Source organism: Danio rerio, chromosome 6 (assembly GCF_052040795.2).
Source record: "Danio rerio strain M-AB ecotype USA chromosome 6, GRCz13ab, whole genome shotgun sequence".
In the NCBI taxonomy this organism is placed as follows: Eukaryota; Metazoa; Chordata; class Actinopteri; order Cypriniformes; family Danionidae; genus Danio; species Danio rerio.
Window position 1 is genome coordinate 12,848,395 of NC_141026.1, and position 25,778 is coordinate 12,874,172.

Consider the following 25,778-nt stretch of genomic DNA (forward strand, 5'->3'; position numbering starts at 1 on the left):
TTTTATTTTAAATAAAAAAATTATTTAACTTTATTATTATTTATTTTATTTTGTTTTGTTTTATTTTATTGTGTTTTTATTTTGTTTTGTATTATTATATCTTTATTTTTTTTTATTTATTTAAAAAAATATATTATTTGTTTGATTTTATTTTGTTTTGTTTTATTATGTTTTTATTTTATTTTATTATTTTAATTTATTATTCAAGGAAATAATTTATTGGACCGGAAATGCAATAAAGGCATTAAAACATTAAAATAAATTAAAATATTTATCCTTTATTTTCTTGTAATCTATTCTCAGTGTCACATCACAATGTTTGGAATATTATTCTAATATGCTAATTGCGGCTCAAGTTATTTTTTAGGTTATTATGTTATACTAAAATTGCGTCACAGCTTAGTACTTTCAGGCCATTTAGATGAAATTATAAAAGAACCACTTTTTCCATTATAACATGAACTATTTTTCAGCACTTTTAAATAATTGAGTGCGTTAATTGTTTAATAATGGTGTTAATTTTTTGTATCAAACCATTGTTTAATTTAGTACGTAATCTCTACTTATCTTGTCTATATAATTGTCCTGTTTTTATGATTTCTGTTTTTTACTTCTTATTCAGTTTATCTTTAAAAGCAGATGTAATTTAACTATAATGTTAAACTCATGATGTTATAATAAATGTTTGGATACCACTTTTATTTATTTAACTCTGATTTTATTTTAAAATACATGTTTTACTTGTTAATATGACATAACATAAAAAAAGTATGCAGAATGTTAATATTAGTAAAAGAAAACATTTTAGGACGTCTTTGAAACCTCATTGCAATCCCCTGGCCTTGTGGAGGAGAGTTTTTTACATTCAGGCGCCTCCGAAAACAGAACAAATAAAACATTTGCTGTCGTTTGCTCATTACGCGAGTTGTAATTTGTAAGCGATGATGAAACGGTTTGCCTAAAATGTGTGTGCGTGTGTGTTTTCTAATGCGTTTTGTCTCGCTGTTGTCTTGTCTCAGGCTCGGCGAAGAGAAAGCGAGTGATGAATGAAGATGATTTACGGATTCCGCTGGAAATGGGGTACGTTTAAATATGACACACGCTGGTGGCAGCATGACTCAACACCTGTTAAGCGCAGATCTGCATTCTGTGCAGTGCGTATAAACAGCACATTAAAACCGCAGATGGGTAAATATTTTCCTCACATCGGAATTCTTTGCTCTGTTATTACAAACCCATTAAAAGAACTCTGCTGTGGCACCGCTGCACAGTGATGGGATAATACCATGGTACTATGACACTTTTGAACGATTATCATATTCACATTAGGTTTCGTATTCATGATATTTGCATGATGTCATTGTAATATCAGTGTAGATGCGAATGTCACATGAATTGAAATGCTAGACTTGAAATAGCTTATGTTTACTACAGTAATTGTAATTTAGGGGATTCATAGGGTTTTTGCAATTGGCTAGGATGTACGATGGTCCAGGAGTGACACTTAAAATTAAAATTAAGAACTGTAATGCTGCAGTTTTTCTTAATTTATTCATTATTAAGGCAAATGTTGATTGGTTGCTCTCCCATGTGAGCTGATCAAGGCACTTTTTTAAAACTCTGTTGATAAATTGATAAAGAAAAGCATTTAAAATGAATTTAAAGTTATTTATTGGTGCACTTTTATATTGTTCGGTTAATTAACATTTTAAAATGTGACTTTAACTATTTTAAATTTTTCTCTTTATTTATGCATTTAAAATGCACTTTTAAGTGCATCGTTTTAGTAAATGACATTTACAAATGCTAATTAAATAGACAAATTTAAAGGTCTATTAAATTGTTTATTTATTTGTATTTTTATATGCATTTCTATGTTTATTGATTTGTATATTTAAGAATCAATTTTGAAATGCATCGATTTAGTAAATGACATTCAAAAATGATCATTAAATAAGATTAATGTGTTCATGTGTTTTTCCAGTCGAGCGCCGAAAAATAAATATTGAACGTCATTTTTCTCAGAAAAATATTTCTAAAGATGCCTTTGACCTGAAATGTTCCCCAGATGTTGGTAACAGCCAAAGAAATCCATAAGTATGGGTTAAAAAAATGAAATGAAGCAAGGAAAAAGTATTGAACACATGAAGAAAAGGAGGTGCAGAAAGGCAGCGAAGGCCCAGACAGCAGCTTAAATCTCTCAGTGGTTATTCAGCAATTCTCTGCCCGTCATCAGTGTAAATTAATATTAGCTGCTTCAGTCCAACATCTACATCAGGGGTCACCAAACTTGTTCCTGGAGGGCCGGTGTCCTGCAGATTTTAGCTCCAACCCTAATCAAACACACCTGGACAAGCTAATCAAGCTCTTACTAGGTATACTTGAAACATCCAGGCAGGTGTGTTGAGGCAATTTTAGCTAAAGCCTGCAGGGACACCGGCCCTCCAGGATCGAGATTGGTGACCCCTGATCTACATTATCAGGATGATGAAGATGAAACCAGGGTGGACATTTCAGCAAGACAATGATCCAGCACACAGCCAAGGAAACTCTCAAATGCTTTCAGAGAAAGCAAATCAAGCTGTAGAATGGTCCAGCCAATCACCTGACTTGAATCCAACAGAAAATACAAATTAAAGATCAGATTTGACAGACGAGACCCACAGGATAATCAATATTTTTTCACTCTATGTTGAAGTCATGTGACTTCATTCCCCATATGAGAGGCGTCTTTAAGCTGTCATCACCAAAAAAGCCTTTTATATAAAGTATTAAACACGTTTCAGTAGTTCAGAACTTTCTCCTTGTGTCATTTTATTGTTATTACACATAACTAATTTTTCAGATTTTTTTTTAATTTTCTTTGTTTTATTTTTATGTTTGGGTTTTTAGTAAAATCTGGTTCATTTCCATGTCAACAGCTCCTTTAGAAAAAGTATTCCCAAGAAAAAACATGATGTGTCCAGCATTTATTTTCCCCACTGTATATTTTTATGTTTGAATCATTAAATTGATTCTTCGTTTTTATTTTTAAGTGTCATAATAAACCATAATAATGAGCAGTGCACCGGTTAGTATTTGTTAATGTAGTTAATAATGCAATGCATAGCTTTATTGTTGGCGTAGGTTCATTAAACAACCTTTTATTTTAATTGTACAATACACCCTTTTCACATTTCAGGGTTTCTCGATAGCAGAAGTCACCATAGCTGGGTAAACTTAGAGCGCAGTAAATGAAGAGTACAACATTTTTTTTACAATCCTATTTGCTGAAATACTAAAATAAAAACTCTACTATCTTGTTATCAAGGCTTTTAGAAAAAGGAAGAAAAAAAAGTGTGAGATTGATGACGGCAGCCAGAAGAGAGAATAACGTCAAATTTACTCCATAGACGCTGCAGTAGAAACATCTCGCATAAGCAGTTATTTATTTTTTGTAATTGGATGTAAAGATAATATAATACATAAATAAATGCATATACTTTTTTTTTTAATTATTAAAAACTTTTAAGGATTTAAGATGCTGTTGGCCGTTATACGCGGCATAACAGTCTTGTGAAAAGGGTCTAAAGTACGTTAATAAAAATAATAAGAGTATAGATTTATCGATAGATTGTTAGATCATATTAATAAATGCAGTTAACCAGTGTTGGGTAAACGGTAATATAATACAATTTTAAACCAATCTTGCTTTAAAAAAATAAATAAATAAAAAAAACATAACAGATGGCATGCTTTCATGTTACTTTTCTTGACTGCATAAGTAACACAATTTAAAAGAAATAGAAACTTAAATTTGTAATATATAACTTTTTTCCTCAACACTGCAGTAAACAACAGTTAATTAATGGATTGTAAGTGTTACTGCATGTTTATTGAATGAGTTTTTTATTTTTGTCTTATTAGTCAGTCAGTCATAATCAGTGTTGGGGGTAAAGCATTACAAGTATTAGTTACATTACGAGTAAAGTAATGCGTTGCTTTGAAATATAAGTAATAATATTTGAATTACTTTTCAAAAATGTTAACTCAAGTTACTTTTTAGCCTTATTAATACGCTTTAAAAAAAATTACTGTTATCAAGTTGAATAACACTCAATAAAAAATGAGTTCCCCACCAGAACAGACAAAAACCAAAATGGCAGAGCCTTACATTTCTGTGATGGAAGTATTCTCATTAATATGAACATAGAAAAAAAGGGGACTATAATGTCAATGGACAGTGATTTTACAGAAGTGAATAAAAATACAAAGGAAGCGAACATGTTGCTTTCAACTTTTTTTAATCTATATATACTGTATGTTTAGCATCAGGAAGTTCTCTGAAGGTAACATTATTCAAATTATTTTATTAGTTTTTTTATGTAAATGAAGGTTATACAGTGTCATTAAATGCAGAGCTCCTATTAAAAATACCCCACAAGTTCTAAAAGAGATCAAGCCTCAGGCAGGTATGAAAAAGTAACACAAAGTAATCCAAAAGTAACACATTACTTACCATAAAATGTAACTTACTAACGCAACTAGTAACTTTTTTTCTGTGGAGTAACTCAACATTGTAGTGCATTACTTTCAAAAGTAACTTTCCCCAACACTATCATTAATACATGTTTAAAAATCCATGGAATTATCGTGTTTATGTAAAAATAAATAAATAAATAAATAAATAAAGCAATATGAATATGAGAACCCTTATTGTGGTTGCATTTGTGTTTATGTGTAAGCTGTTTTCTGTGTTTTTTTTTTTTTTTTTTTATCACACACTGTTTTCTTCACTGGATGTGTTGTTGTTCCAGTTGGCAAAGAGAGACCAGGATAAAAACAGTGGCCGGTCGGCTGCAGGGAGATGTTGCGTATTACTCCCCGTGCGGCAAGCGACTGCGACAGTACCCAGATGTCGTAAAGGTAAACTTGACTTGTTTTCCTCACCACTTCTTGCTTCCACCCGCCAACAGCTCAGGAAACCTCACTCCCCATCCACATAAACCCTTTTTCCTCTCCCAGTGCACCGTTGTTAGCAGTTTATTTGGGTAATCTGGTCACTTTAGTTTAGCTGTGCACTGTTATGGCAAGTGTGCTAGGCTGCTTTCAGTTTGGTACCATTATAGTGCTAATGGCTCTCTGGATGTCCTGTCTGACGAAATCACTATTATTCTCTCTTCTGTAGTATCTGTCCAGATACGGAATAACTGACATCACGCGTGATAATTTTAGCTTCAGTGCAAAAATAAGGGTTGGTGACTTCTATGAAGCCAGAGAAGGACCCCAGGTGAATGCCTTTCATCTCCTCTTTTTTCCTTTTTTTTGTTCTTTATGTTCTTTTTTTATCTCTGTCTCTCTCGCTCGTATTCTATCACTCTCCCTGTATCTCTCTTTCATCTTGAACAGGGCAGGGAATTTGATTGAACCCCGATAGCCTGAATTTCCCCTTTAAAACTGTAGGGAGTCTGTGCAATAATCAGCGCTGGTTGTTTCCACAGGGTGTTACTTCATGTTTTGTCTGTCCCGTGTGTGCGTGTGTGTTGAAAGAGATTCTTTAGATTAAAGATGCAGAGGAGCGAAAGTTGGACAGTTTGTTGATTCCATTTTAAACTAAAATCCATCTCTTGTTTTATTTTCTTCGCCATTTCCTGCTTTAAATCGATTTTCTGAAATTTGAATATTACCAATCAGAATTTTACCAATTACAAAGTCACCTGATTGTTAGTGATTAAGCCAGACTAAGTGTTTTGTGTTTCCAGCATCATCTTCAGAAGTCTGACTCAGCTCTCTGTTCTTTAGGGTCTGCAGTGGACTCTTCTGAATGAGGAAGAGGTCATCCCTCATATATTGGCCATGGAGGGGCGGCGAGGTCGCCCGCCCAACTCTGACCGCCAGCAGAGGGGCAGTAGCGAGGGCTCGGGCAGTCGGCGCAGAAAGGGTCGCCCTCCGAATCTAGGAGAGAACGAATTCCCAAGCCCCTCCGAAGCTAAACTACTGCGCAAACTCGAGGCTCAGGGTAAATTACCTTTGGCTTCAGAGAGTCGCACTTTGGACAAAAAGTACAGCACTGTGTAGAACTGTACCTTTGAAACTCAAACTTTGTTAAGCTATGATTCAGGAGAAGCTATGATTCATTAAAGGGGACCTGTTATGCCTTTTTTTTTTACAAGATCTAAATTAAGTTTCTGATGTCCCTGGAGCAGGGGTTCTCAAACTCGATCCTACAAAGATTAGTTCCAACCCCAATCAGTTACACCTGGGCTAGCTAATCAAATGCTGCATCCCAATTCACGTACTATCTGTCCTAAACAGTATTCAAAAAAAGAATTAGTATGTCTCAAACTGTTTAAATCGTTGTAAAGAGTGTGCTAAAGGTTCCCCGATGGTCTATTTTCATTAGATATTCGTTGTACCGTCAGTACTGTAACCGCTAATATAGCCCTTAATACATTGTGCGTTGCATGTGAATTTGATTTAAACTACAAATTTGGGTAAAACATGTAAATAAACTACAAACATGGTGGATGCACAAAACCAATCATCAAGTAGAGAGGCTTTATTAAAGTTGTTTGAATTTATTAATAATATCTAGCTACCTGGAAGATATTTACATCGAGTTTTACATGTTATATTTCATCTGCAACAACAATCGGAATTTATATAAAGATATGGTTGGACATTAACTTCTGAATGCATAATTATTTATACCTGAAAAGATTTCTCTGCATGAAAGCCTCGCGAATGGCAGATTATCCTGCTGCTGCTTTTGCAATAGAAAAGTTAGTTGATTAAATATAAAGGAAATGTGGATGATGTGTCAAGATGACATACTAGCAACTATATACTTTTAGGCCATAGTATAAGTATGCGAATTGGGACGCAAGCAAAGCTTTAGGATTTCTAGAAACATCCTTAAGCCTGATTTATACTTCTGCGTCTAGTGACTGGCGCATGCAACGCGCGTAGCTCAGCATTTATACTTCTGCACGCTGTCTCTGTTGGTCTGCATTAACACTTCCGAAACGCTAGTTGGCAGTGAGGTGTAATTGTTCCTCTGTGTCGAGTTTCTTCGCTGGTGTTTTGCTTTTCCTGAACACTTCCTGAATGTACAAGGCCACGGCGTAGAGCTATGCGTTAATGCCGTAGCATAAGCGTGCGTTTGACGCAGAAGTATAAATCAGCCTTTACAGGTGTGTTGTGGCAAGTTGGAGCTAAAATCTGCAGGACATCGGGCCTTTTGAGAACACCAGCTCTCAAGTGTGCATTTGTGAAATTTCGGCTAAAATAGCAGACAAATAAGATCTTATAACATTTGAAACTGTCTTTTAGACTTTGATATTAATTATGCTGCTTTGGTGACCTTGCTAATCACATTGCTTAGCAATGAATCTAGTCAATTTTAAAAAGTGATTTTCTCAGTATTTAGATTTTTTTAACCCTCTGATTCCAGATGTTCAAGTAGTTGTGTCTTGAAGAAATGCTGTTCAATCCTAACAAACCATACATCCACCTTACCAACTACTTATTTATTAAGCTCTCAGATGATTTTTTATATCTCAATAAAAATAAATTGACATTTAAGACAATTATATATATATATATATATATATATATATATATATATATATATATATATATATATATATATATATATATGTGTGTGTGTTAGAGATGCACAATGTATTGGCGGCCATATCAATATCGGACGAAAAGTGCTGTTTTCAATGTTATCGTTATCGGCCGATATCAAAATTAGGCCGACATATTTAAGCCGATAAATTACGTAATTGTACACAACTGCCTGCCTTGTAAGCACGAGAGAATCTTACAGGAGTGCGGTAATTAAACTGTCAAATGACTAACAATTGTACATTACTGTAACACTTTTTATTCAAGAACATTTGAGAGTTCTATATAACTGCAACAACTTGGAATTTTGAAATTATTGCTTTGAGAAGGCTATTGTAAGATCAGTTTAAACTTATATAAAGTTTTTAAATTAAAATCAATTGTTCACTGTACAAAAATACAACATTTTTAAATATTTATATTTATCGACTAATATATTGGTTATTGGCATCCAAATCTAAAGAATTATTGGTTATTGTTATCGGCCCAAAAATTAAAATTGGTGCATCCTTTATATATATTGTTGAAGTCAGAATAATATTGACACTAATATTGTGCTAATAATATTGACCTTGTTTTTTTAAATGTTTATTAAAACTTAAAAAAAAACATTTATTCTAGCCAAAATAAAACAAATAAGATTTTCTCTAGAAGAAAAAATATTTTCGGAAATACTGTGAAAAATTCTCTGTATATTCTAAATATATATATATATATATATATATATATATATATATATATATATATATATATGTGTGTGTGTGTGTGTGTGTGTGTGTGTGTATGTGTGTGTACAAATAACTTTTGCTTGTTTGGGGATTAAACCCATTGTGCACTTGAAATTCAGTGTGCAATACCTGTGACTTTGCTTCTTGTTCGTCGGGTGTATTTACATACAATAACACATTCACATACAATAATATGTATATTGATCTGGGTTGTTAAATTAGTGTACATTTCTCATGAGTCATCCTTCACTTTTCACCTATTGCACTGTAACAACTCTTATAGACAATAATCCATTAACTGATATTAACAAGAAGGATTGTCCGTTTTCATCAGAAATCGCCCGGCAGGCAGCTCAGATGAAGCTCATGAGGAAACTAGAGAAGCAGGCACTGGCGCGGGCGGCCAAAGAGGCGCGCAAACAGCAAGGTACCTTATAATCATGAATACCATCACTCACAAATATGCTCAAAGTTGTTGCTGACACGTTGTTTCATCTCTTGCTCAGCCATCATGGCCGCAGAGGAGAGGAGAAAGCAAAAGGAGCAGCTGAAGATTCTTAAACAGCAGGTGAGATTGAGAAGCAAGCTTTCAGGTTGTCGGTCAATCTGAAGGTCAGATTAAAAAGCGTTAATTCCGAAGCGAGACTGACGGCGCTGCGGTTCGGCTGCCAGTCGACTTTTTTAAATGCACAGCAGCACTTTCAATTAACAGACTTCCTCCTCCTCTCCTACCAGGAAAAGATAAAGCGTATTCAGCAAATCCGCATGGAGAAGGAACTCCGCGCACAGCAGATTCTCGAGGTACGGAGTGACTGCGGAAAAAAGAAAATAATAAATTAAAAGAGTCGAAATAGGCTTAACATTCTTAAAATACACACCACCACCACCCCCCCTTTCGGCTCCTGTTTAACATGGAGGCCAGACCACAGCAGAATCACTCACAGCATTTTTGATTTTAAAAGGAGGGGGTGCGAATTGTGCATAATTTTTTCGTCAGGACTAATGCTAAATTGGTTTTGCCGGACAGTTTTTGAATATTAAATTTGCTGCCTCCTGCGTTTCAAACCAGAGGTAAATTAGACATAAAAGATTTTTTTCTCCCCCACCCCCCCCCCCCCATCAGACAATGGCAGTTCTTGCATAAGTAGCAGGAGTAAGACACTGTTTACTTTACTCACCCAATTATAGAGGCTTCAGAAGTGTTTTAGCCGGGCAAAAATCAAATTGGAGCTGACACGCTTGGCAAGCCACTCCGAACGGGATTTTCGGGTGCTGTTTGTAATTACGCATTTAAATTTTCGGCTAATTCGCCTTTGCTTTCTTTTTATATCGCCTATGTCAGAGCCTGAGGAATATTGAATAGTTGTGAAGATCTAGAGGTTGATTCTGACACACAAACACTCCCAATCGCTGACTCAGTGATCTGGAGCTAGACTTAATAGCACAGCAGTGGCAAAACGTGAGGGCTTTCCTCTGTGTGTGTGTGTGTGTGTATGTGTGAATGTTTTCCTCTCGCAGACACATCAATCAAAAGTGTTAGGATAAGTTATAAATAAAACAGATGTTGGTTTAGCATGTTTAATTTCAGTTTATGCTCTGACCCAGACCTGTTTTGCATTGGCAGGCAAAGCGGAAAAAGAGAGAGGAGGCTGCCAATGCCAAAATGTTGGAGGCGGAAAAGCGAATAAAGGTCAGTTTGTGAGATGCTCCACACCTACTCTGCGCTCTATGAATCATCAGCGTGGAAAACCCCCCACCCCAGAATAAAAAAAAAAAGAAAAATGTCTCGCTCTTACCTTCCCCGGCAAAACATTAACATTCCTCGGCCACAACAAAAGCAGCACAGCCTCTGTTTGACTGATGTCTGCCGGCCTGCAGGGGGGAAATTAGCTTGACATCTGGATTTTTGCTGCTGTTGTTTAAAAATGAAAAATGCACCGTGCATCTTTTTATGTCTCGCACACATGGGGTCTCTCTGGAATACACAACCTGCTCTAAATAGCTCCCTTTATTTAAATGTCGAGCTTTATGACTTGCAGTTCACGTCTGTTAGCTTTGCACTGGTCTTTCTTAGGGTTGTATGATCAATGTGATGTACATTTTAAACTGTTGTTATCACTTACGCGGCAATATACACAGTGTTGTTATGCAGAAAATTATTATATACATACACAACTGATCAAATATTTGGGGTGTGAGTCAATTCTATTCCCCGAGAACACTTTTTTGGTTTATTTATCAACAAATCCTGAAGAAAAACTTATTTAGTTTTCACAAAATTATTAATTAAAGATTTATTCACTGCAGACTGGAGTACAACATGTAGATAATTGGAATAACTAAAATAAACCACCCTCAAAAATGACTTCTGCTGCTTTTTTATGCTACTTATTCAAAATGAGTTGAAACAACACAATTCTTAAGGGTTCTTTGGAACAACTTGATTGTTGTAAGTTCAATCTACCTAAAATAATAAGTTGGCTTAATTGATTTGTGTTGGGACAACTTAAAGAAACTGTGTGAAACCCAGCCTTTTTTTTACAGTGTACGTTCATTCATTTGTTTTCCTTTGGCTTAGTCCCTTATTTATCAGGGGGCATCACAGCAGAATGAAACGCCAACTATTCCAGCCTAAGTTTTAGACAACGGATGCCCTTCGAGCTGCAACCAAGTACTGGGAAATATCCATACACACCCATTTACACACACACAATATGAACAATTTAGCTTTTTCAATTCACCTATCCCACATGTTTTTGGACTCTGGGGGAAACCGGAGCACTTGGAGGAAACCCATGCCAACAAGGGGAGAACATGCAAACTCCACACAGAAATGCCAACTGACCCAGCGGTGACTCGAACCAGTGACTTTCTTGCTGTGAGGTGACAGTGCTAATCACTGAACCATCGTGTCACCCCGACTGAAGTTATACATCCAACTAATTGTCATCACAAAAATAAACTACATTATAAATGGAAAAGAGTTATTAGTATTGTTTTATGTAATATTTCATAAAATGACAGGCAAATAAAAAAAACTTGACATAAATAATGAATATAAAAAGAAGCAAAAAAGCCAAAACTTCTCCAACCCTAAGAAGAAAAAAATGAGAAAAAATGAAATTGATAAAATACAATTTACATGATGCCTTACCATAATAGTCTTTAAATAAATGCCTTTTAAGTGAACATACAAATATAATATAATATAATATAATTTTTATTTAATATTATTAAATTTTTATATAATATTATTTTTATTTTTGTATAACAAATAACATGTAAATAACATACAAATAACATTTTTTTTTTTTGCACAGTTTAATTCATGGTTCATAATATTATCGTCGATGCCTACAGAATTGTACAGTATATGCTATCATAACACCCGGCCCTAGTCTTTCCCTTTAGGGAAAATAAAACCGAAAATTTGATGATTCATCTTGTTTTTCTGTTTCAAGTAGGTGAAGGTTTTTAGTGAAACTCTTGCATCACACGCATCTTACATTAAATAATGAGTGAATTTTCATTTTTGGGGTGAACTATCTCTTTAATTATTCTTGGCTCGCTCTAAATCTTTTAATTCTGTTGAACACAAAAAAAAGATATTTTGAAAAATGTTGAAAACCTGTAATCATTGATTTCTATAGCATTTGTTTTTTCCACTATAGATGTCAATAGTTACTAGTAGGTATTGGAAAACATTGACATCTGACATTGCGATATTTTTCAAAGCGATAAATATTATGATATGAATATAATCTCACCAGATCACTTAAATTATTTTGTTTGGAAAGAATTCAATCATTTAGATAGATTAGCATGATCAAGTCCTGTTCTATACATTGCATCTAAATAACATGGCCATCGTTGTACATTCACCAGGCACTTTATTATGTACACCTGTCTAACTGCTCGTTAACACAAATTTCTAATCAGCCAATCACATGGCAGCAACTCAGTGCATTTAGGCATATAAACATGGTCAAGATGATCTATGCAGTTTAAACCAAGCATCAGAATGGGAAAGAAGTCATGTCAATTCCACAGCCTACCTGAGTATTGTTGCTGACCATGTCCATCCCTTTATGACCACAGTGTACCCATCTTCTGATCGCTAAATCGAACAGGATAACGCGCCATGTCATAAAGCACAAATCAACTCTGACTGTTTTTTGAACATGACAATGAGTTCACTGTACTCAAATGGCCTCCACAGTCACCAGAACTCAATCCAATAGAGCACCTTTGGGATGTTGTGGAACAGGAGATTCACATCATGGATGTGCAGCCCACAATTCTGCAACAACTGCCTGATGCTATCATATCAATATAGACCAAGATTTCCAAGGAATATTTCCAGTACCTTGTTGAATTTATGCAACAAAGGATTAAGGCAGTCCTGAAGGCAATAGGGGGTCCAACCTGGTACTAGTAAATTGTATCTAATAAAGTGGCCGGTGTGCGTATATCTTTATCTTTAGTAAATAATCTAATTCTGTGATGTGACTATTGCAAATACACACATTTCGATATCGATGCTTAAACGAAAGATTGTTCAGCTCTCGTTCTTATGTTTTTAACATTCTTCAAAATATATTTTGTGTGTGTGTGTTCAACAGACCAAAAAAAGCAGGCCAAGTCATGAGTGAGTAAATGATGACAGAGTTTTTATTTTTGCGTCCCCTAATGCCAAATGAGAGTTATCATGTAGTCTCTATTGGTTTACAAAATAAAAAAACATGGATTCTTATCTTCTACGACCATCGGCATGTTACAATACCTGACACAGGAAAAAAAACTCATTTTTTTCCAGACCTTTTACAACAACAACAAAATATAACTTAAAGTCTTATGCTCAGAAACTGCTCTGATCTGTGGTTTCTTTTAAGACTGCATCGTAATGAATGTTTTGGTGCGGCATTGAATCGTTTTTATGTTTTGTGTTTGTAGGAGAAGGAGATGAGACGCCAACAGGCTGTTATTCTCAAGCACCAGGTCAGTCACCACTCTCATAAATAATAGGTCTCATAATGGCCATTTATAGTAGTAGTAGTTGTAGTAGTAGCGATTTTCTTTTTTTCTTCTACAGAATACAGGAACAAAAAAATAAAAATAGGGAAAGAGTGTGTTTTCCTTGTAGAGTTTACAATCCCCAATTGAAGCGCTCTAAAAGTGTCCTAAAATAGAAATGCCCAGTTGTAAGAATTGGCGAAATCTCATGTGATTCTGTCTTTCTGCTATTTCTCTCTGGTTAATTTCCAATGCTTATATTTTTTGGTAGTGGGGTCTGTCTCTTTTGGGGGTTGCAGGTTTAAAGGTGCAGTAGGTGATTGTCTTCAGAAACCTTTTCAGAAACAGCTATTGGTGGAGTGGAGAGACAGTGATAGAGCCAATTAGGTGGAAGGGGATGATTGGGAGGCCATGATTGTAAGGGCCGATAGAGGGACTTTGGCCTGGACACCGGGGTTACACCCCTGCTCTTTCACGAGAAGTGCCATGGGATTTTTAATGACCACAGAGAGTCAGGACCTCGGTTTAACGTCTCATCCGAAAGACGGCGCCCACTGACAGTGTAGTGTCCCCTTCACTTTTACTGGGGCGTTAGGACTCACATAGACCTTAGGTTGAGCGCCCCCTGCTGGCCTCACTAACACCACTTCCAACAACAACCCAGTGTTCCCTAGTGGTCTCCCATCCAGGTACTAACCAGGCTCAGCCCTGCATAGCTTCAGTGAGTAACCGGTCTGGGGCTGCAGGGTGATATGGCTGTGACAATACACAAATCCAATTCATCTGGCAAAAATATCTATGATTTTTACTTGTGTATTTACAAATTGTGCTTTGAATGTACATTTGCGTGTATGAACTTTGTTTCACAACTGAAAACTTGCATATAGTTTTTCGTTCCGAACTGTAGTATTATAAATGCTCTAAAGTTTTCTAAGTGGCGAATGGAGCACATTCATGATTTCAGGAGGCGTGGCTTTGAAAGGCAGGGGAGGGACTGTGTTTTCAAATCTATTATACTAATGGTTAGCATTTTGACTGATCACCTACTGCACCTTTAAAGTTTTTGAGTTGGTTTTCTTTTCTTTATTAAATGACGCTGTGATTTTTTTTCTGTCTCATAATACTCTGCCAACTCTCTCTCTCAGGAGATGGAGAGGCATAGACTAGATATGGTATGGGTATGTTTCATCTTCTGTACATCTAACACTCGCATCGTGAATCCTGGTTGTGATATGATGTCATAGCAGCACATATGTAAATGTAGCACTGGCTGCTGTCAAAACTACATTTTCCTTCTGCATGGCTTTTTAAGCAAAAAAAAAAGAGAACAAAAGAAAAAAAAAACTGCATCGCCTACATCTGCTATGTGTTTCAATGAGAGATAACCGGCTTTGATGCAGCAGGCCTTGTTTGTTTGTGTGTATGTATGTATGTGTGTGTGCTTGAGTGTGTGTGTGTTTATGGAGCCTGTTGAGTTCATACTGTCATTGGTGGAAAGTGCCACACACCCTCATTCCACGTGTAAAGTCACCCCGATATTGTATTTTATCATTATTGTTGTGATATTTTAAGTGTGCGTGTGTGTATGTGTGTGCGTGTATGTATGTTTTGGCAGACTGTTTGTCAAGGTGTTGCATTTGCACTGCGCTGATTGTCCTGCCTGTGAGGTCATCAGTACAGGTCAAAGGTCACAGTGTCCGACCAATGAGAGAATCTGAGGAAACTCACACTTCTCTCTGTTGTCCATTTCATGCCGTCCGCGGGTCAGAAACGAAGATCTCTTACTAATTGGCTGTTCGTAAAGTCAACATGAAACTGCGTTCACAACTCATTTTGCTTCCTTAATGTGATATTTTATCAGAATTTAATGATATTTAATCACTTAAATGAACATTTAATACCAGAATAAAGCCAAATCTGTGTTATTTGGTCATCAATAAGAGAATATTATTGTCTTTATTAGTAGTATTAGTATATTTATGTAATAAATTAGGTCATGCTGTATTTTAAGGTTCAATTCTCACTATTAATAACCCATTAAACATGACGTTTGCCTCAATAAACTCCTAATTTGCTGCTTATTAATAGTCATTAATGTAGTAGTTGGGTTTACATATGGGTTTAGTTGGGGTTAGGGATGTAGAATGAGATCATGCAGAATATTTGCCTTATGATTAGTAAACTGCAGTCATATAAGTATTAATTATTATGTAGCGTTTGTCTCAAACTCTTAATTTGCTGCTTATTAATAGTTATTAAGGTAGTAGTTTGGTTTTAGATATTGGGTAGGATTGGGGATGTAAAGAGATCATGCAGAATATTTGCCTTATAAGTGTTAATAAACTGCAATCATTCATTCATTTTCTTGTCGGCTTAGTCCCTTTATTAATCTGGGGTCGCCACAGCAGAATGAACCGCCAACTTCTCCAGCAAGTTTTTACGCAGCAGATGCCCTTCCAGCCGCAACCCATCTCTGGGAAATAAACTGCAATCATATAAGTATTAATTAACTTATAACGTTTGTCTCAAACTCTTAATTTGTTGCTTGTTCATAGTCATTAAGGTAGTAGTTAGGTTTAGATATGGGTTTAGTTGGGTTAGGGTTATAAAATGAGATCATGCAGAATGTTTGCCTTATAGGTATTAATAAACTGCAGTCATATTTGTCTTAATAAACTCTTGATTTGCTGCTTATTAATATTAATTAAGATAGTAGTTGGTTTAGATATTGGGTAGGATTTGGGATGTAGAATGTGATCATGCAGAATATTTGCCTTTTTAATATTAATAAACTGCAATCATATAAGTATGAATTAACATATAACGTTAGTCTCAATAAACTTTTAATTTGCTGCTAATTAATAGTTATTAAGGTAGTATTTTGTTTTAGATAGTGGGTAGAATTAGTGATGTAGAATGTGATCATGCAACATATTAGCATATAAAGTATTAATAAACTGCAGTCATATAAGTATCAATTAACATATAATGTTTGTCTCAAACTCTTAATTTGCTGCTTATTAATAGTTATTAAGGTAGTACTTGGGTTTAGATATTGGGTTGGATTAGGGATGTAGAATAAGATCATGCAGAATATTTGCTTTAGAAATACTAATAAACAGCTAATGTGGTAATAAAGTGATAATAAGAAACTAGTTAATAGTGAGAATTGGTAATGAAAACATAAATAATATAATTATTTTAACAACATATTATATCTGTATACATTATATTAATTATATTTAGGTTTTTTGTTGCACAGTAAAATATGCCAAAAACATTTTTTTTAAGTCACAAGGATAACATAAATGCATTTAATATCATTATTGTTATTATTTTATTTTTGTAATTTATTTTTAATGCAGAATATTTGCTTCAGTAAATGGTCCCATGTGTTCAGACATATTTTTATTTTATAATGTCTACTGAACGCATTGTAAGAAAGCATTATTTTTATTTTTTTGATCAATTTATTGGATTTTTTTCCCATAAAATATCAATAAATGATCCCATGTTTTTAGATATGTTTGATTTTTTTAAAGTCTACCGAATGCATTGTAAGAAAACATTATTTTTTATTTTTTTTTATCAATTTATTGGATTTTTTTCCCATAAAATATCAATAAATGATCCCATGTTTTTAGATATGTTTTGATTTTTTTTAAAGTCTACTGAATTTGGTGGCATAAACCTGATTTTCAATCTCCACAAATGAAAATATTTGTAATTTTTTTTGTACTAATAATCTTCTGGAAAAATAAATGCTCTATGACAATTTTTAAAAAAATACATGTTAAATTAATTATTAACTTTATCAGCTATGAAAAAACAACAACAATACAACGTTCAAAAATTAACTTATTATTATTAATTAATCAACTATTTATCAAGTTAATTTATAACAAGCTAACAAGTAAATACAGTTTATATGAACATAATTTTTGTGTTCTTTGTTCAACTATTAATTAGCTGTTGATATAGTCACTATTGCTATAAAACCGCCACAAGAGGCCACTCATGCATTAGGCAATATGCATACAGTATGAGTCAACAAGGCAGAGGGAAGTTAGCAGGGAAGTGCAAAGCAAACAAAGAGAATGGAAGACTTATTTATAATAGATTTATCTATTTATAGTATGGAGAGCTCTGCTGTGACATGTGAATTTCCCTCAGGGGATTAATAAAGTCAAACTAACTAACTAACTAAATAAAAATCAGTTATCTGCAAGCTTTGCATTTTAAAGAAACACACATAATAAAATACTACAGTAGTTTATAGTAAATACTATAGTGTTTTTGAACCAAATTATGGTAAAGTACTTGAATTAAATGTATAGTTCACCCAAAAATGAAAATGTACACAGTATATTTTTTAAACTTTAGAAACCAGTAATCATTGACCTCCATAGTAAAAAAAATTCTATGAAAGTGAATGGGTTACTGGTTTCCAAACATTTTTCAAAATAACTTCTTTTGTGTTCAACAGAAAAAAGAAACTCAGTCAAGTTTTTGACAAGTAAATGATGAGTAAATGAAGACTTCTTGGTGAACTGTCCCCTTATTTCCCATGTGGAAATTCTCATTTCTGTGGCACATTAACTAACTTACAGTATAAGCAAATTACCACCAAGTGTTCTACAACTGTATATACTATACTACTTTAGTAAAAATTGAAATATACTACAGTATTTATTACAGTTTGTGAGTTTACTATAAGTTTACTATGAAATACTATATTATTTTTCATGTGGGGTGAAAAGGCCATGTATTAAGAAAGCAAATATGGCCAATTGTGATTTCATGTTGACTTTGAATCCCTGATAACAGTGACATCAGTGTAAACACAGGACATCGAGACTGAGGGAAATCTTTCCCCTTGTTAGCTTGTAACAGTAGCTACGCTAACCTAACTCAAGATGCACCGACAGCTTTCCTCCTCTGACCTGCCCATTACATCTGTGGCTTTTCTTTTCGCTCTTTTTGTTCCCGTCTGATCAGCTGTAACACACGTTTTTGTGGCTGCCTCATCCTGGCCATAGCAATGTGTCCCGTTCTACACCTACTTTATCTCTGTCTTCTCTCTCTCTGTGCTACATGCTAAACCACGCTGATCAGTTGTATCGTCTGTCTCTGGCTTTTATATTCCGTTTGTTTTTTTCTCTGTGTGGATCTGTATGCTCTGCTTTCCTCCACTGAACGATGGAATCATTCTGTCTTTTCAGGAGAGGGAGAGGAGGAGACAGCACGTTATGCTAATGAAAGCTGTGGAGGCTCGGAAAAAAGCTGAGGTGTGCAAAAAACCCAAATAAATAAATAAAGAAACACTGTCCTTCACCACTCCGCTCTCCTCTCTGCACCTCAAGGCTTTCTCACATGTCACGTCTACCTGCTCCGCTACGCTCTCTGAATGTGTTTCGCCAGATAATTCTCATGTAGTTTGATAAAGTACCCTAAACACTTCACATTCTCCCAAACAAAGTTTTCTTGTAGAACACAACGCGGTTTTGTCAAACGTCTAAAGCCTCTTTCTTCCACCCCGCAGGAACGCGAACGCCTCAGGCAGGAGAAACGTGACGAGAAACGGCTCAACAAAGAGCGCAAAATGGAGCTCCGGAGGCTGGAGCTGGAGATGATCCGTGAGATGAAGAAGCCAAATGAAGACATGTGTTTGACGGATCACAAGGTAAAGGGAATGGATGGAAGGACAAAGTTTTGAACTTTAAAAATCCCCGTATGCATGTTTTTTTTTTTTTGTACAGTGATGCACTTATGTTTCATTCATTAACATATGGTCGATTAACATAATGGCTCGTCCAATCAGAGCTTTCAGAGGTATGATGTAATGCACAGATTCTGACCAAAACACTTTGCAACGAGTTCACCTTAGACAGAATACTGACACCCAGTGGTCATAAAGACAGTGTTAAAGGTATAGTTCACCCCAAAATGTAAATATGCTCACTATTTACTCATCCTCAAGCTTTCTGAGTTTCTTTCTTCTGTTTGACACAAAAGAAGATATTTTGAAGAAAACTGAAACCATTCCATAGTAGGAAAAACAAATACGATGGAAGCTGATGGCTGCCGGTTTCCAGCTTTCTAGCTTCTTTTGTGTACAACAGAAAAAAATAAACTAAAAGAGTTTTGAAAGAAGTAAAGGGAGAGTAAATCGTGACAGAATTTTCATTTTTGGGTCAGCTATGTCTTTAGGGTGATTTTTTTTTTTTATTGCAAATTTTAATAATATAATAGACACTGCATCGTTTCATGGCTCATTTATACAGTACAAATATAAATATACCTGTTTTGTCTAAAATTAACAGTTTTTTTTAATAATATCAAAGATTATAGCATACTAAAGACATGTCACTATAGTTTTGAATAGGGAAAAGTGTAGCGGTCAATATGGCCAATGAAGCCCTGCCCGCTAGTATAGGAATCAGCGATCAGTAGAGACTGACGATTCTCCAGGAAAGGGGCTAGGACCAGATGTGAATTTCTAATGTGCTAATATGAGTTTAATCGTAACCTTGGCAGGCAAGAATTTGATGTTTCTTGATTCAAACTGAGTGCCCGAACATTCTGCCCGAGAGGCATTTAATAGATGGCCGCTGAGTGAAATGATTTGCTTTAAAGGGACTTTGCCATTATATAATAAGCTGATTTATATTATTGTTATCTAGAGCATTATTTCCCAAGCAGGGGTTCCTGAGGGAACTCCATGGAGGTTTGTGAATTCAAAAATTAATAATTAATTGGGCTGAACATAAAAATGGGGCTGCACATTAGTCTCAATCAAATACAGTACTGTTATCAAAATAAAGGCAGTGATTTAATCAAATAACAGTAAAGCAGTGTAAAGCAGTAAATCACATTTATTTTTTTGTAAAAAATATATATACAATGAATTTTTGTGGTTATTATGTTTAGAATATACTTAATTTTAATTATCCTATTTTAATTAGATAAAATATGCTACTACTGCTCTTAATAAAAAATAATGAAATAATAACTTAATCAGCTTTAAAAACACAGGAACATTAAGTAAGTAATTATTAAAATAATACTAAATAAATATTCTAGTTTTTTGATCAAGGATGCAAAATACAAGTACTTTTCTTCATATGATTTGAACAAAACGTGTGAACCTCACAATATTATTGTAATTAATAGATTGCATTTGCTTATTAACTTATGTCATCTTGATAAACTGTCTTTCTCACTATTTTTGTTTTTCTCCAGCCGCTTCCGGAGGTTCCTCGTATCCCGGGTCTGGTTCTGCCTGGCAGTGTGTTTTCAGATTGCCTGATGGTGGTGCAGTTCCTGCGGAGCTTTGGGAAGGTGTTGGGCCTGGACTCCTCTGAGTTGCCCACTCTGGGGATCCTGCAGGAGGGGCTGCTCAACCTGGGAAACAGCATGGGCCAGGTGCAGGACCTGCTGGTGAGACTGCTCTCGTCTGCGGTGTCTGACCCAGGACTGCCTCAAGGACACAGGGTGAGGAGGACAGGACTAGAGCTCAGTTTACTGGCATTTTCCCTATAATAAGTGTTGTTTCAGGCACTGTTTTACATCCACAATAGACAAGTCTTTCTGTTTAGTAAACATCAGATGTAAATTACATTATCTATCTATCTATCTATCTATCTATCTATCTATCTATCTATCTATCTATCTATCTATCTATCTATCTATCTATCTATCTATCTATCTATCTATCTATCTATCTATCTATCTATCTATCTATCTGTGTCTGTCTGTCTGTCTGTCTGTCTGTCTGTCTGTCTGTCTATCTATCTATCTATCTATCTAAAACTGATGCAGCTTCAGTGAGCATATGACATCTTTCATGAACAAACAACAAAATATTCCAAACGTTTTACCAGTAGTAATTCAGTCATTAATTTGTAATTATGATCTATTTAAATTTCAATCATTTATTAAAATTAAGATTTGATTCGATGTGTCTTCTACCAGGCCAAGTCTATCTTGGGTGACCACCTGACCAATGTGGGTCTGAATCGGGACAATGTGTCTGAGGTTCTGCAGCTCTACATGGAGGCTCACTGCTCTCAGACTGATCTGGCGGATCTGACTCTGAGTTTGAGGACCAAAGCCTTCCAGGCCCACACGCCGGCTCAAAAAGCCTCTGTCCTGGCCTTCCTGGTCAATGAGCTCTCATGCAGTAAAAGCGTGGTCAGGTACGAGTTTCCAGTTCATTGATCATTCAGAACTTAAAATCAGAATTACAATAGCTAAATACACACATGCCAAACATCTTAAAATGTATTTTTTTAATTATACATTTAAAATATTCTGTCATTTTACTAATCCTGCACTTGACTCAAACCTGTTTGATTTTCTTTCTTTTGTTGATCATAAAATAAGATATTATAAAGAAATGTAATGGTGTTTTTCACTGCAAGTTAAAATAGTTTAAATAGTATTAATTATCATCACTATACTTCAGTTGATTGATTCATTACATTTAAGAACTGCATTTTTGAATAGCAAGTTTTCAAAAATTTTATTTTTAAATGTGTAAATGAAGCATTTTTAAATTAAGCAGGCACTAATTTCTAGTACAAACAGAATTTTCTAGAACTTTTGACATATTTATTAAATTTATTCTTTATTTTACCAGTTTGTGCCACTAATAAAATAAAAGATCTATTCTCGAGATCTACCTGAGCTCAAACTCCCCGCTCGAGGATCTTATGAGCTCAGGGCTCTCGCCCACGACAGCATGCCAAACTAGCTTATTACCAATCATCAGCTAAGTGTGAACTCTTGAATATAGACACACGGCAAGCTCTCTGGAGAAAGTGGAACCGCTTGCACTTTTAGACGGCCTCGTAAAACAAAAACAGGACACGGCAGATTTAGTTCTTTTTGGCTTTGTAGCTGTTTATCAAGACAATGACAAGTTTTGTTTGAGCTCGGGTGGCCAGTGGGTCATTATTATATGTATAGAGTATTACAATGTAATGTCTCGACTGTATATTTAAAAAACCAATGGCTTTCAGCTGTGCGTCTAGCTCCACCTTTTGGTATCCTTTGTTATGCCACAGTAGGTACACTTTGCAAAGGGTACCCAAAAAGTGGCCAATATTCTCATATATAAAATCAATAATAATAATAAGTATGTTCCATTTAATGTATATAATATCAAATGTTTTATAATGACCCAGGACTGTCTCACTATAATAAGTGTCTGATGTCCTCATGTTCCTTCAGAAATCATTCTAATATGTTGATTTGGTGCACATCTATTATGAATTAATATTGGAGCAATACTCAATTGGAGCATCAATGTTGAAAACAGGTCATTGAAAAAAAATTGGCAACATTTTACAAGGTTTCATTTGTCAGGATTAATGCAGATGCTAACATGATCTAATATATAGCCATTTAGTTGCATATGTTTGGTTATAACATTGTAAATGTTAGTTAATGAAAACCTCAATGTTAATCTTCTAATGATAATCTAATGTTACTTTGTCTGATAGCGTGCCATTTTTGGATTTTTATAATGCACAAAGGTTTTTATAGTGATCATTACTTTTTATCTCTCTTTAATATAATGTTGTAAACAGGCAGACAGAAAAATACTTTTCACATAATTTTCCACAATTATTTTGTAGAATAAAATGTAATCAGGCAAAATATGTTTGACCAAATTCCTCTAAAAAGTTATGAATAAAACACAAAGATTTGTTTATGTTATTAGTGCTGAAGGTCTGATTTATGGGGAGATGTGAATATTTATGGCTCATTGCACCGCAAACATCCTTTTAAAAATATATATTGTAATTGAAATCTACCAGCACAAACTGCTGAATTGAAACATAATAATGTGAATTGATGTTTTTATGGTTATATACTACTGCTATCTACATTTGTCTGTAACAGATTTTGTGTTTGTGCATCTTCCAGTGAGATCGACAAAAGCCTGGAGCACATGAACGTGCTGAGGAAGGACGAGTGTATTGTGGAGGGCAAATTGAAAAAGTGAGTCCATATATTTAAGTCTAATTTACACAGTAATGGTTTTATTTCAAACAAGCCCACCTGGCTTTTTAATAACTATGTATTGGTAGCACATAATATAAAGATACATCATTAACCAGTCTATACGGTCTTTACTTTCATTTGATGCAGAATGAAAACAATCTACGCAAAGCGGACAGGAAAACGGGAATCAATGACTGGAGGGGAGGAGCCTCACGCTGCCGGAGGCTCTGCCATCGGTCACAAACGCAAGAGGAAGGCGGGCGATAGTGATGATGACGATGATGAAGATGAGGACAGCGATGAGGATGAGGATGATGAGGAGGAGGAGGAAGAGACTAAAAAGGGAAGGAGGGTGGAGACATGCGATGAGGTAAAAGACATTCATTTCAATGCATTTTCATCAATTGATTGCTCATCATATAATTGATTATTAATATTGAGTTTGTGCGTGTGTGTCAGGATGACGGAGACCCAGCCACTAGTGTTGAAGAGCTGGAGAAACAGATTGAAAAGATATCAAAGGTAAATTACATTCAAACTTAATTTAGAGCTGTGTCATTTTGGGTGATTTCAGTTGTGTCAGTTGATTGCAATCGTTAATTGTTAAAGCTCTAGGTTTGGTGTGCTTAGATTTTTATATAATCAAATTACCTTGAATAAATAAATATAATAATATTAATTATTTTTGATATATATATATTTTTTTATTTAGGATACACAAATGGATCAAATTACAATTATTACATTTCGTAAAATAAGAAAATATGAATAGTAATATTAGTAAAAGCTAATATTATTATTATTATTATTATTATTATTATTATTATTATTTAATTGTACTAGATAGATTTACAGTATAAGAAATTTTACTGTACGAATTATTGTTATTGTTTATTGTCTTCTTTTTAAAATATTACACCAGGAATCTTTTACTTTGGCTGTTAAATCTGCTCTTTTGTTGACACCAGCAGATTTTTAAGCACTTGTTGTTAAATCTGAAAGGATTTTGGCATGTGCTGAATTCCGAAATTCATGTTCTGGGCATCCTAACCTCAAAGCAGTTGCAAAGAGTTTGTTTGGAGCAGGTTTACCATGTGCTGAGCCACTCCGGGACACATGCAGAATAAATTTATGAAATTAATCACACATTTGGGATTTTGATGTTGTTGTGGTGGTGTAGTGTACTGTACTGTAGTGTAGTGTAGTAGTAATTTTTTTTCATTTAATCATGTCACCCTATGGTATTTACGCATACATTCACCCAAACACACTTACATTCTCTTTTTGTCTGAGTACAGCAACAAAACCTAATCCGCCGGAAGCTGTTTGAGTCGTCTCACGCCCTGCGGTCCATGTCATATGGACAAGACCGGTTCCGCCGCAGATACTGGATCCTGCCACAGTGTGGAGGAGTTTACATAGAGGCCTTAGAGAGTGGAGAAGGTGAGGCTTTTACAAAACAAACTCCATGTAACGAATACTCCATGATTGTATGTATGTATTTATATATGCAAAATATGTGTTTATGAAAAATGTAATATTGACCGATTGTCACTTGTGGCAAATTCATGATCTAAATGCTAGTTTTTTTTATTCTCTAGATTTTTAAGGTACCTTATATATCTATATTCTTATTGAGAGCTATATATAGTTAGTGTGTATATATATATATATATATATATATATATATATATATATATATATATATATATATATATATATATATATAAATTAGGGGTTGAACAACTACAGATTTTTGGAAGCTGACTTTTATGTTATTAAAGTCGACGTCGACTAGTCGCTGGTGAAATCATCAATAAAACACAAGACGGAAATATTTTGCTACACACCAGAATTTTGTATTGATTTGGAGGAAATACATAACATATGCTGTTTGACAGCCCATAACACGTTGCAAGAACAATTCAACCTTACCAATGACTAGTTTTAGTGGACGACGAATGGATTGTAAACAATTTGTTAAAAGCAACATCAGCACAGGCGATTTTTAGTGCAAAATAAATGCAGTCAACACATTGATCATGGCTCATACTGCAAAGAATGTAACAATAACGTATATATTTAGTGCAAAAAAATGCATACATCATCAGCACACTGTACATAAACATCAATTCATGGCAGGATAATTATTTCATAACAACATAATGCATGAAAGATAAAGGCTATAAGCTGACTTCCTGTCAGACTCCTGCTCAGACGCATATTTTGCCGTTATGCCAAATACGGCAAAAAAGCTGATCAAAATCTTGTTCAAGTCACGCTTTTTTCACAGTTACTGGCTCGTCTTGGTTATTGAAAATCTCTCACATGTATTTTAACCATGCTCACCTGAGATGATGCTTACACATGACGTTTGCAGCACATTTACATTTAAATTAATTTTCATTCACACAT

At 34.8% G+C, this 25,778-nt stretch overlaps 1 protein-coding gene across 50 annotated transcripts in view; it reads left to right on the forward strand.

The window, feature by feature from the left end:
• baz2ba (bromodomain adjacent to zinc finger domain, 2Ba) overlaps positions 1-25,778 on the forward strand; it is a 171,413-nt gene that overhangs the window by 122,560 nt on the left and 23,075 nt on the right. For 4 of the 50 annotated variants that reach the window (XM_087256609.1, XM_087256629.1, XM_087256610.1 and 1 more), the window contains exons 11-27: positions 1,020-1,080; positions 4,797-4,905; positions 5,168-5,269; positions 5,782-5,998; positions 8,674-8,766; positions 8,846-8,907; positions 9,075-9,140; positions 9,964-10,029; positions 13,293-13,337; positions 18,575-18,640; positions 18,895-19,035; positions 20,595-20,846; positions 21,327-21,550; positions 23,286-23,360; positions 23,511-23,733; positions 23,823-23,885; positions 24,662-24,806. In XM_087256609.1, the coding sequence (XP_087112735.1) occupies positions 1,020-1,080; positions 4,797-4,905; positions 5,168-5,269; positions 5,782-5,998; positions 8,674-8,766; positions 8,846-8,907; positions 9,075-9,140; positions 9,964-10,029; positions 13,293-13,337; positions 18,575-18,640; positions 18,895-19,035; positions 20,595-20,846; positions 21,327-21,550; positions 23,286-23,360; positions 23,511-23,733; positions 23,823-23,885; positions 24,662-24,806 (2,010 nt within the window). Of the gene's footprint in view, positions 1-1,019; positions 1,081-4,796; positions 4,906-5,167; positions 5,270-5,781; positions 5,999-8,673; positions 8,767-8,845; positions 8,908-9,074; positions 9,141-9,963; positions 10,030-13,292; positions 13,338-14,497; positions 14,531-18,574; positions 18,641-18,894; positions 19,036-20,594; positions 20,847-21,326; positions 21,551-23,285; positions 23,361-23,510; positions 23,734-23,822; positions 23,886-24,661; positions 24,807-25,778 lie in introns of all 50 variants that reach the window. The other 46 variants (XM_087256626.1, XM_087256647.1, XM_087256627.1 and 43 more) reach the window with 21 other exon arrangements.